The sequence below is a fragment of the Nerophis ophidion genome, linkage group LG09, assembly GCF_033978795.1.
Source record: "Nerophis ophidion isolate RoL-2023_Sa linkage group LG09, RoL_Noph_v1.0, whole genome shotgun sequence".
Classification (NCBI taxonomy): Eukaryota; Metazoa; Chordata; class Actinopteri; order Syngnathiformes; family Syngnathidae; genus Nerophis; species Nerophis ophidion.
In genome coordinates, this window is record NC_084619.1 from 34,007,081 (window position 1) to 34,020,444 (window position 13,364).

Genomic DNA, 13,364 nt, shown 5'->3' on the forward strand with positions numbered 1-13,364 from the left:
AAGAAAAGTTGGTTTTGCACAAAAGTTCGAAAGTCTCCTAATAAGTGCCATTTTGGGGTCCTTATATACACACCATAATAATACCTGTATGTTGAAGCACAGTACGTCTGATAAACCAAGCGGCACGGTTTCATAGTTTACAAAGGTTGGATTTACACATTTTGACATATTTTTGAGTGCTGTGTGTAATGTTCGTTAATCTCAATGAAACGTTAACGTTTTGGTGTTACTTCTTTCTACACATTTAGTCCACATGTATCTTTTGTGTGACTGCCATCCACCGGTCAGACTTATCATTACAAGATGTACCAAATAAAGTTGCTTTGAAGTTGGTGAGCACAACCAGGACTAATCAGTACATTAGACCCACCGTGTTATAAGGAGCCCAGTCGATTTTTAAGAAAATGAAGTAATCTAAGAGCACCTTACCACATTATCTTTTTCTTGCCACTGTCAATGGCAGTACATGTTACTCCAAGTTTCTGTGGAGGAAATTTTAAAGACTGTTTACCTCAACACCTGTGACTCCCACCTTGGGATCCAATGTGTTGCACACCGCGATACAATCAACAGATTTATAGTTGAAAAAAAACAAAAAAACTAAATGTATTATTCACGTTTCAACAGACAACCTACTCAGTGGCCTATTGGTTTGAGTGTCCGCCCTGAGATCGGTAGGTTGCCAGTTCAAACTCCGGCCGAGTCATACCAACGACTATAAAAAGGGCACCCATTACCTCCCTGCTTGGCACTCAGCATCAAGGGTTGGAATTGGGAGTTACATCACCAAAAATGATTCCCGGGCGCGACCACTGTTGCTGCCCACTGCTCCCCTCACCTCCCAGGGGGTGAACAAGGGGATGGGTCAAATACAGAGGACAAATTTCACCACACTTAGTGTGTGTGTGACAATCATTTGTACTTTAACTTTAACAATCGGCACCAATTCAGTGGAATAACCCTATAATGGTCAAGACAATCCTCAGGATAAAGCAATAGAGTTTTGCTGATGAAACAAAACCTAAAATGTTGTCTTTTACAGTGTCCATCAATACAAAACTCTTTTGTGTCAACGCAGAATTACTGACACAGTTGTTATATTAGATCCCAAAGATTGCATAAAGCAAAGCTTATGTCGTACTAAAACAATCCAACGTGAATTTAGATACAGGACTTACAGCTCTCCAGTTGGAGTGTGCAGGTCTGCTTGTCCATGGGGTACTTTGTCAGATCCATGTTACAGGCCACAGTGGTGGTAATCCTAAAGAACATGAATGTAGAAGTTGTTAAACAATCCAAGACTTTAACAGTGCACAAAATATTGATGACATATTTGGTACTACAATTATAATTTAAGATTTTACACGTCTTGGAATAAACAATTAAAGGGGGACCTATGATGATTCTAATCTACATTTAATACACGTGCTTGAGGTATAAATTCCGATTGATAATTTTGTTTATTTCCGGAATCATGCGTTACAATATGTATATATATTGCTTTTATTTTTATATATTCAATAAAAAACATTATTACTATGAACCTCATTTAGACATATTTTATTTATATTAAAATGTTTCGACATTTTGAAAAAAAAAAAAAACGTCTACAATTTGACTTGATTTATTAAAACTATTAAATTATAGAACATGGAACAATGTGCCATTTCCTAATATGCTTTATTCTAGCCAAGTATAAATGGAGGTATATTTTTGTTAAAGTTTAGTGAGTGTAAATTATTCTTAGTATTTAAACCAAAACCTCTGTTGGACATAACCAATTATTCATTTACAGTATATATATATATATATATATATATATATATATATATATATATATATATATATATGGTTATATGGTTGACATATATTTATATAAACTGTATATATACTCGATTTATCGCACGTTTGTCTGCGATATAGAACATGACTATATCGTGCTATTCGGGTATACGTCCTCACGCAGTTACTTTTAGCTGCGGGCATAACACTACAGGCTCTATATATATATATATATATATATATATATATATATATATATATATATATATATATATATATATATATATATATATATATGTATATATATGTATATATATACATATATATATATGTATATATATATGTATATATATATACATATATATATGTATATATATATATATGTATATATATATATGATGAGTACAAGATGGCGGCGCCCGGACGGGCTACAACATCGAGGGGCTCTTGCTAAAGATGGAACATTTGGCAGAAATACCGGTCAATTCTGCAAACTTCATGGCTGGCTCACATCGTGGTTACTCCGTGATCACGTACGACCGCCGGACACTTCTGGATGTGGACATATCGGGCCGTTTTGGACTGATAGACGCGTGCGTGCTAGACGTGCTAACTAGCATGGGAATAATTTGGCGGCTACATCCAGCGGCCTGTGAAGCAGGGGAGTATAGTAGCAGCGGGGGCCGTCTACAGAGCAGACGCCAGCGGTGTGATCGGAACGCGGATGCCGAGCGGGGCTAAAAACAAAGCAGAAGGCTAATCCCCACAGAACACCACTTCCCTCCATCCTGAAGCCGGATTTAAATGGAAGATGCGAGACTACTGGTCCGGGTAAGGAGTCAGTTAAATTAGAACAAGTTTTTTCTGCTTTGAGAGTTTCAGAGTTGGACATGTGTTCTACCGAGGTGGCTAACTATGATGCGTGCAGTTTATCAAAGCAACAAACAAACAATCGGAAAATGCCCGTTACTGAGGTGGCTAACCATGATGCGTGCAGTTTATCAAAGCAACAATCAAACAATCGGAAAATTCCCGTCGTATCAATTCCTAGATATGGTCGTAATTATACTAAATGCACTGGGCATAATAAACACAATATTATTAATATTGCTACTACGGATAATTTGATCAAAAATTCCCTAAAACAGCCCACTACCTATAATATAGGTTTTTTAAACATAAGATCATTGTCTCCCAAAATGTTGTTAGTTAATGATATTATCAGAGACAACAATCTTAACGTCATCGGTCTCAGCGAAACCTGGCTTAAACCAAACGACTTTTTTGCGCTAAATGAGGCATGTCCTCCTAACTTTACACATGCGCATATTGCCCGTCCGCTTAAAAGGGGTGGGGGGGTCGCACTAATATACAACGAAAACTTTAACCTTAGTCCTAATATAAATAATAAATATAAATCGTTTGAGGTGCTTACTATGAGGGCTGTCACACCGCTGCCTCTACACCTGGCTGTTATCTACCGCCCCCCAGGGCGCTATTCGGACTTTATCAATGAATTGTAAGAGTTTGTTGCTGATCTAGTGACACACGCCAATAATATAATCATAATGGGGGACTTTAATATCCATATGAATACCCCATCGGACCCACCGTGCGTAGCGCTCCAGACTACAATTGATAGCTGTGGTCTCACACAAATAATAAATGAACCCACGCATCGCAACGGTAGTACGATAGACCTAGTGCTTGTCAGGGGTATCACCGTTTCCAAAGTTACGATACTCCCGTATACTAAAGTATTGTCCGATCATTACCTTATAAAATTCGAGGTTCAGACGCATGTTCGTCAAACTAATAATAATAATAATAACTGCTATAGCAGCCGCAACATTAATACGGCCACAACGACAACTCTTGCTGACCTACTGCCCTCGGTAATGGCACCATTCCCAAAATATGTGGGCTCTATTGATAACCTCACTAACAACTTTAACGACGCCCTGCGCGAAACCATTGATAACATAGCACCGCTAAAGTTAAAAAAGGCTCCAAAAAAGCGTACCCCGTGGTTTACAGAAGAAACTAGAGCTCAGAAATTATTATGTAGAAAGCTGGAACGCATATGGTGCACGACTAAACTTGAGGTGCACCATCAAGCATGGATATGGTTTAATAACTTATAAACGCATGCTTACCTTAGCTAAAGCTAAATATTACTCAAATCTCATCCACCGTAATAAAAACGATCCTAAATTTTTGTTTAGTACGGTAGCATCGCTAACCCAACAAGGGACCCCTTCCAGTAGCTCAACCCACTCAGCTGATGACTTTATGCAATACTTTAGTAAGAAAATTGAAGTCATTAGAAAGGAGATTAAAGACAATGCGTCCCAGCTACAACGGGGTTCAATTAACACTGACACGATTGTATATACGGCGGATACTGCCCTCCAAAATAGTTTCTCTTGTTTTGAGGAAATAACATTAGAGGAATTGTTACAACGTGTAAATGGAATAAAACAAACAACATGTTTACTTGACCCTCTTCCTGGGAAACTGATCAAGGAGCTCTTTGTATTATTAGGTCCATCAGTGCTAAATATTATAAACTTATCACTTTCCTCGGGCACTGTTCCCCTAGCATTCAAAAAAGCGGTTATTCATCCTCTTCTTAAAAGACCTAACCTCGATCCTGACCTCATGGTAAACTACCGACCGGTGTCTCACCTTCCCTTTATTTAAAAAATCCTCGAAAAAATTGTTGCGGAGCAGTTAAATGAACACTTAGCGTCTAACAATCTATGTGAAACCTTTCAATCCGGTTTCAGGGCAAATCACTCCACGGAGACAACCCTCGCAAAAATGTCTAATGATCTATTGCTAACGATGGATTCTGATGCGTCATCTATGTTGCTGCTCCTCGATCTTAGCGCTGCTTTCGATACTGTCGATCATAATATTTTATTAGAACGTATCAAAACACGAATTGGTATGTCAGACTTAGCCCTGTCTTGGTTTAAATCTTATCTTACTGATAGGATGCAGTGTGTCTCCCATAACAATGTGCCCTCGGACTACGTTAAGGTAACGTGTGGAGTTCCCCAGGGTTCGGTCCTTTGCCCTGCACTCTTCAGCATCTACATGCTGCCGCTAGGTGACATCATACGCAAATACGGTGTTAGCTTTCACTGTTATGCTGATGACACCCAACTCTACATGCCCCTAAAGCTGACCAACACGCCGGATTGTAGTCAGCTGGAGGCGTGTCTTAATGAAATTAAACAATGGATGTCCGCTAACTTTTTGCAACTCAACGCCAAAAAAACGGAAATGCTGATTATCGGTCCTGCTAGACACCGAACTGTATTTAATAATACAACTCTAACATTTGACAACCAAACAATTAAACAAGGCGACACGGTAAAGAATCTGGGTATTATCTTCGACCCAACTCTCTCCTTTGAGGCACACATTAACAGCGTTACAAAAACGGCCTTCTTTCATCTCCGTAATATCGCTAAAATTCGCTCCATTCTGTCCACTTAAGACGCTGAAATCATTATCCATGCGTTTGTTACGTCTCGCCTCGACTACTGTAACGTATTATTCTCGGGTGTCCCGATGTCTAGCATTAAAAGATTACAGTTGGTACAAAATGCGGCTGCTAGACTTTTGACAAGAACAAGAAAGTTTGATCACATTACGCCTGTACTGGCTCACCTGCACTGGCTTCCTGTGCACTTAAGATGTGACTTTAAGGTTTTACTACTTACGTATAAAATACTACACGGTCTAGCTCCAGCCTATCTTGCCGATTGTATTGTACCATATGTCCCGGCAAGAAATCTGCGTCCAAAGGACTCCGGCTTATTAGTGATTCCCAAAGCCCGAAAAAAGTCTGCGGGCTATAGAGCTTTTTCATTTCGGGCTCCAGTACTCTGGAATGCCCTCCCGGTAACAGTTCGAGATGCCACCTCAGTAGAAGCATTTAAGTCTCACCTTAAAACTCATTTGTATACTCTAGCCTTTAAATAGACTCCCTTTTTAGACCAGTTGATCTGCCGTTTCTTTTCTTTTTCTTCTATGTCCCACTCTCCCTTGTGGTATGGGTCCGGTCCCATCCGGTGGCCATGTACTGCTTGCCTGTGTATCGGCTGGGGACATCTCTGCACTGCTGATCCGCCTCCGCTGTGAACGGGACTCTCGCTGCTGTGTTGGATCCGCTTTGGACTGTACTCTCGCGACTGTGTTGGATCCATTAAAGATTGAACTTTCACAGTATCATGTTAGACCCGCTCGACATCCATTACTTTCGTCCTCTCCAAGGTTCTCATAGTCATCATTGTCACCGACGTCCCACTGGGTCATTATTGTCACCGATGTCCCACTGGGTGTGAGTTTTCCTTGCCCTTATGTGGGCCTACGAGGATGCCGTAGTGGTTTGTGCAGCCCTTTGAGACACTAGTGATTTAGGGCTATATAAGTAAACATTGATTGATTGATTGATTGATATATATATATGGTTGACATATATTTATATAAACTGTATATATATATATATATATACTCGATTTATCGCACGTTTGTCTGCGATATAGAACATGACTATATCGTGATATTCGAGTGTACGTCCTCACGCAGTTACTTTTAGCTGCGGGCATAACACTACAGGCTCTTCCCACTCTTTGTTGTCGCTCCTTCTCACAGAGACTTAAAACAAGCACACCTTCTTACACACGTCACGTGTGCAACATCACACGCCCTCCCTGAGCAGAGAGATAGCTACATAGGTAACATTAGCTGTGATGCAAACGGTGTGTTGCGAGTGGTAATACGAGAGAGAGAAGGTACGAATCTGGTAACAAATGGAGGAAGAACTAATTCCTAAGAAAAACAGCATTGGGTCCATCGTATGGCGGTGGTTTGGCTTCAAGCAGGGATATGTTGAACATTTATGCGGTGGAATTGTTGCTACAAAAAGTAGCAGCACTGCTCATTTGTAGCATCATTTGAAACGTCACCCGCTATAGAATAAAGAGTGCTTCAAACTCTGCGTGTCAACATCTCCGTTTGGTGTCACACCAACAAAATGCCGAAGCAACTATTTCCACATCAACACCGTAGGACATATACTATTTGATATGTAGCTCATTTATATGTGAGACTTATTGAGATATCTTGGGTGACATCTTACACAAAAGTGCACTTTATTTAATGTTTAACAATTGCAGTGGCTTTCTGTACAAAAAGTACACTTGAATTTAATGTTTTTTTGATATGTCATCTTAGTGACATCATGCACAAAAGTGCACTAAAAGCTTGTTTTAAAATGCATCTGACAATATTACACTTTCTGTTTTGGAAACGACATGAATGTATGTGCCACTTCTTAATAACAGTTTAATAAATACAGTTTTGGTCAATTGACTTACTTGTGAATTCCACCTCTGCATGAAAGTTTAAAATGAGCATATATTAAAGCAGTATGAAGAAGAAAGTTTTAATGTAGACACATAGAATCATCTTCCTTCTGTGATTATATGTATCAAGTGTTAATTCAAGGCTAAGGCATAATATTGAAGTATATATCGCGATATGGTCTAAAAATATGGAGATATTAAAAAAGGCCATATCGCCCACCCTTAATATATATATGTGTATATATATATATCTCCGTGTATATATATACATATATATATATATATATATATATATATATATATATATATATATATATATATATATATATATATATATATATATATATATATATGTATACATACATACATACATGCATACATACATACATACATGCATACATACATAAAATGTATGCATGCATGCTTTGGAGCCCCTGCCTCGGAAGAAAATAATGTTTGCCTTGGTGCCCTAAAATATGAGCCCTCCTTTAAGGCAACACTTGCCTTGACCTTAAAAAGTTAAAATTCGAAGCCTGCAATTCTTCACAAAAATAAAAATTCCAAGTTTAGCAAATGCCTGTTGTACATCCAACATGTTGATTATAAAATAATGTACTGATTAATTAACCTTTTGAAGTGTATACTCTCCCGTACTCTCTGAGAACAGTCAATTATTTACAGCAAGATTAAACAATATTCAGGCATGTCTTCAATACATACGGATGCACTGGAGAAGAAAGATTAATTAGTCTTACTTCTATTATATTATCTGTCAGAACCAGATGGTTGACATCCTTTTTTGGACAGCCAATGATAAGACTATATAGGGATTTCAAGGTGGTAAGTATGCCATACAGTATGTATTAGACAGGTAACACAGTCAGTGATGGAACACAGTTTTGATATATTTGTGCATGTGGCCCCGGATTCTGATTAGCACCCCATCTGTCCTGTCCAATGTCCCCAAATGATCTCTCGCTTTACCGATCTAAATTTGATCCCAAATGTGTTATTGTGAATGAATGCCCTTGACTAATTCCTTAATGAAATTCCTCCTCTGAATCACTCTCCAGTACATTTATCTCAGTGCTTTCTCATGTATTCCCTTAGGCAAAGAACTGAAACATTTACCAATGCATCATCACTTCATTCCTCAGCTCACTCTTTTTACATTCCCCATGGAAGAACCCCTCCACCCCCACAGTCTATAACGTACATTCAGGTATAGAAAATGGATGGTTTGGAAAACATTTCACAAAATGAAATATACAACATACTTGCCAACCCTTCCGATTTTTCCGAGAGACTCCCAAATTTCAGCGCCCCTCCAGAAAATCTCCGGGGCAACCATTCTCCCGAGTTTCTCCCGATTTCCACCCAGACAGAAATTTTGGGGCGTGCCTTAAATGCACAGCCTTTAGCTTCCTCTCCAACCTGTCGTCAAGTCCACTTTCCCTCCGTACTAACAGTGTCTGCCCTGCCACATACTATGTGAGGCTTTTTACCACACACTTAAGCGAATGCAACGCATAGTTGATCAACAGCCATACAGGTCACACTGAGGGTGGCCATATAAACAACTTAAATACTGTTGCAAATATGTGCCACACTGTGAACCCACACCAAACAAAAATGACAAACACAGTTCAGGAGAACATCCGCACCGTAACACAACATAAACACGACAGAAAAAATACCCAGAACCCCTTGCAGTACTAACTCTTCCGGGACGCTACAATATACACCCCCCGCTACAACCAAACCCCGCCCCCCCAAAACAACCCACCTCAACCCCCCTTCCCCCTGAATTTGGACGTCTCAAGGTTGGCAAGTATGATATACAATGGTAGCTCGGTGTGGTACATTTGCTTTGCAGGCTTGCATGTTCCCTCTCACTGAGCATGCATGGGTTTTCTGCCGTGACACTCTATGGTAAATTTTCAATTTTGAATTGAACAATTACTGATATTATTGATAAACAGTGGTAAAACTCCTGATGGCTATTATTAACATTTCAAATTACAAATATCGTAAAACCATGATTGAACCGCATTTTGATACCTGGACTGATGCTGTTGCTCTTTTCTAAAGAAGCAAGCTAGCGTGCAAATCGCTATCTAGCCTAAATGCAAACATGAATATTAGACACATTAACGTCTTACCAAGTACAACGTAATTTCTCATTCACAACTTATATTAGAATATTTTCTGTCTGAGTAACTAAGCTCTTCAACTGTACACATTGAACCTATAGTTGTGCTCTATGAGAGGTGAACATGGAGTGCCATACACAGAGGGACAGAAAGTGAACCCGCAAGGTGTTTTACAAACCAAAATTGTTTACATTTAAAAAGAATAAGAATAGCATAAAATTAAAATAATACTATGGCTCTTAAAAAGCCAGAACAATGTTCAAAGTTTATTTTGCCAAGGAAAGTTTATTGTGTATGTAAATTCAAATACAATTAAATACAACTCGGTCATTTGATTTAAGTGTTTGTACCAACATTTTCGGCCTACATATTTTAAAAGCCCCAGTTGTGGACACTGAAACATAAAAGTGTTCATTTATAAACTAACTGCTGGAGAGGTCACTGAGTGTGGTTTTCGTCCTTCTTCTCGTTCTGTGTGCTCAAACCGTTAATATTGTCTTTTTCTGTTTTTCATGAGTATTGTACTAGTATTATACAAAACCCAAAACCAATGAAGTTGGCACGTTGCGTAAATCTTAAATAAAAACAGAATCCAATGATTTGCAAATCCTTTTCAAATTATATTCAATTGAATGAACTTCAAAGACAAGATATTTATTGTTAAAACTGAGAAACTTGGTTTTTTTTGCAAAACAATCATTAACTTAGAATTTAATGGCAGCAACGCATTGCAAAAAAGTTGGCACAGGGGCATTTTTACTACTGTGTTACATGGCCTTTCCTTTTAAAAACACTAAGTAAATATTTGGGAACTGAGGAGACCAATTTTTGAAGTGGAATTCTTTCCCATTCTTGCTTGATGTACAGCTTGAGTTGTTTGACAGTCCGGGGTCTCCTTTGTGGTATTTAAGGCTTCATAATGCGCCGCACTTTTTCAACGGGAGACAGATCCGGACTACAGGCAGGCCAGTCTAGTACCCGCACTCTTACTACCAAGCCACACAGTTGTAACACGTGAATAATGTGGTTTGGCATTGTCTTGCTGAAATAAGATGTTCCTTGGATGGCAACATATAGTATGTTGCTCCAAAACCTGTATGTACCTTTCAGCATTAATGGTGCCTTCACAGATGTGTAAGTTACCCATGCCTTGGGCACTAATACACCCCCATGCCATCACAGATTTGTTCACAAAGTAGTAACCCTCACCCCATCCTAGTTTGAGAATGACTGAGCGTTTCATGGAAGCTGCTTTTATACCCAATCAAGGTACCCACCTGTTCCCAATTAGTCTGTTCAGCTGTGGGATGTTCTAAATAAGTGTTTGATGAGCATTCCTCAACTTTCTCAGTCTCTTTTCAGACATCATATTCCAAATGAGGTAATATTTGCAAAAAATAACAACGTGTTTCAGTTTGAACGTTAAGTAGCTTGTCTTAGCAGTCTATTTAATTTAATATAGATTCAAAAGGATTTGCAAATCATTGTATTCTGTTTTTATTTCCGATTTACACAGTGTGCCAACATCACTTGTTTTGGGTTTTGTATGTCTGGGTGGGTGTCCTACTTAGGAAATAATTTTAGCGATCACATTTAGTTCCCCTTAAAACATTCACATGTTGCATAATAAGATATATGCTGTGATACATGCAGGGGATAAAGTGTGCATTCCTGTAACTTTATGTCTGTAAAATCATTACAGTTTTTTATTAGCATTTCTGTAATCAAGTATTAACCTTTTATGATGAATATCCATAAATCAACATTCTTAATAAATGACAATAGAATAAGTACACATCTGATTGGAGACTGTGAGTGTACAGTTTGTGTTTGTTTCAACATAATAAGAGTTATAAGCATTTACCTTGCTAGAAAAAAACAGCGACACACCTGCAACCAACTTTTTGTGTGGCCATAAATGCATCAGTGGCTAAGTCTAATGAGTGTGTCTTTTGGCGCAAGTGAGAGCAGCTGCTATTGATGTGACAGATGAAAGAGAGTTGGGCGTGGTTTGTGGGGCAGAAAATGACCATGGGTCTCATGTTTTAAGAGTTACGTGGATTTCATACTAAAAATTGGCCTACGTTCAAATGCAGAAAACATTCAGACGTATTTAAGTGTGCGCACTCACTAAATCCAGCACAATTCTTGGTTACATCCCAATAAATGTGGAATTGATCGCAAATGTTGGTTCGGCCAGGCACGCCCAGGCCACGCCTCTTATTAAAACGCGAATTGTGTTGAAATTAGCCATGTGCCTGACATCTACACACTCTGCCCAATCAGAATTCAGTCGTAGTCGGGAGGACGCGCCTCTTTCTTGTGTTTACAGCGAACGAAAGGGGGTTGATATTTTGGGGTTGTCAATGATGTGGAGTCAGAGAACCGCACCCAGGAACAAATAAAAAAAAAGTGGTACCACATCAGGAAGGAAGTTTGGAAGATGGACCAAAACTGAATTGGGTAGAACAGATATGTCCTCCTTCCAACATCTGTAAAGCTCGACGGAACTAAGAGGGAATACCCGACTCAATTTTGTCCACATCAATGTCTTCCCCCTCTGTTGATTGCATAGCTGCCATTTATCTATTTACAGCAGTGAGGATGTCTCCCATGTGAAATGTTCCTTCTTTTTACTCGATTTTGCTGTGACAATCATTGAGGGCAATACAGTATATTAACTCACATGGTGAGTCAACATATTTCAAGATTGAACAGTGGCTCCTACATAACCCACTGATAAGATTAAAGGATAGTAAAGCATACCATATACTGCATAAAAAAAAACAAAAAAAAACATAATCACAGTCGTCACTCACCTGAGCATCAACAAACTCAATTTTGGTCAGTCTACCTAACCTAAAATCTAATCCATGCACTGAATGAGTGCAGGATTTAGGCTTGTGCTCACAAAGCAATATACTGTACACAGCACCAAGCTCTTTGTATTGAAATATCACATGCTGCTCCTCTCCTACAGCCCTTTGATAGCAGCATTGACACAATTCCCTGATCTGCAATTCTGTCTCAGCTTCTACCCACGCTTCTTCATCACCCTTAGCCAAACACTTCTCCATTCCCCAGCCTGCATTTCTATTGCATCCAAACAAAAAAACAGCCAACGACCTGATAAACCAGTAATTATGTCCGCAATCTGACCTCAGTGCGTAAAGGACGGTTCCATTTGGAAAGATGCGAATCAGTCTATTTTCCACGGTGATGTCATGAAGAAAAGACTTCTTGGAGTCCACAATGAAGGTGTCGGGTACCCAGAGGAGCTCCACGAGCCGTCCGTCGAGGCTCAGACTCTTGTTGCCTTCAAAAACCAAACGCTCATCTGTCCAGCGCTGCCGGAGGAATATGGTGGCTGTGTAGTCCTGAAAGATTGTGCCACAAAGGTTATAACAATGCCAATGGATTTTTTTGCTAGGCATGTCCAAATATGCTGACCGACAAGCAATAATTTCAAAAACCATGACTTTCCGGTGTATTTTTTAAACTGTTTTCTATTGCTGGATATTGATGGTGTCAGGTCCCTTAGCCCCTTTGTGCCTAAAGCAATTGGGTCCAGAAATTACCTAAGTCAGCAACTTAGCTTCCATGTCAGAGAGCACAGCTTGCTGTGTGCTACTGTGTGTTTGTATATCAGTGTGGCAAGTAGAGGTGAGTACACTCCACATTTGAATCAATATGTTAACAATTCCCTGAACATAACTAGCAATTGATTCCGAAACTCAAATAATAAAATCCCTTGTGTTAACTTTAACAATTCATAACGATAACTGAGATGTCCAGTTGTTAAATATCAATCAATCAATCAATCAATCAATCAATGTTTACTTACATAGCCCTAAATCATGAGTGTCTCAAAGGGCTGCACAAGCCACAACGACATCTTCGGCTCAGATTCCACATCAGGGCAAGAAAAAACTCAACCCAATGGGATGACAACGACAAACCTTGAAGGTGTTTTATTTCCACAGCCATACACCTTGTGCATTGTAAAACTTGGTTTATGAAACATGCTGACTGTTATCATGCTATCGTG

General features: G+C 39.2%; 1 protein-coding gene across 1 annotated transcript in view; it reads right to left on the reverse strand.

Annotated features, from left to right (window-relative positions):
- Window positions 1–13,364, reverse strand: part of LOC133559271 (gamma-aminobutyric acid receptor subunit pi) — a 161,214-nt gene that overhangs the window by 35,220 nt on the left and 112,630 nt on the right. Inside the window, exons 5-6 of the mRNA XM_061910877.1 lie at window positions 12,476–12,693; window positions 1,179–1,261 (exon numbers count right to left, since the gene is read on the reverse strand). Of these exons, the coding sequence (XP_061766861.1) occupies window positions 1,179–1,261; window positions 12,476–12,693 (301 nt within the window). The remainder of the gene's footprint in view (window positions 1–1,178; window positions 1,262–12,475; window positions 12,694–13,364) is intronic.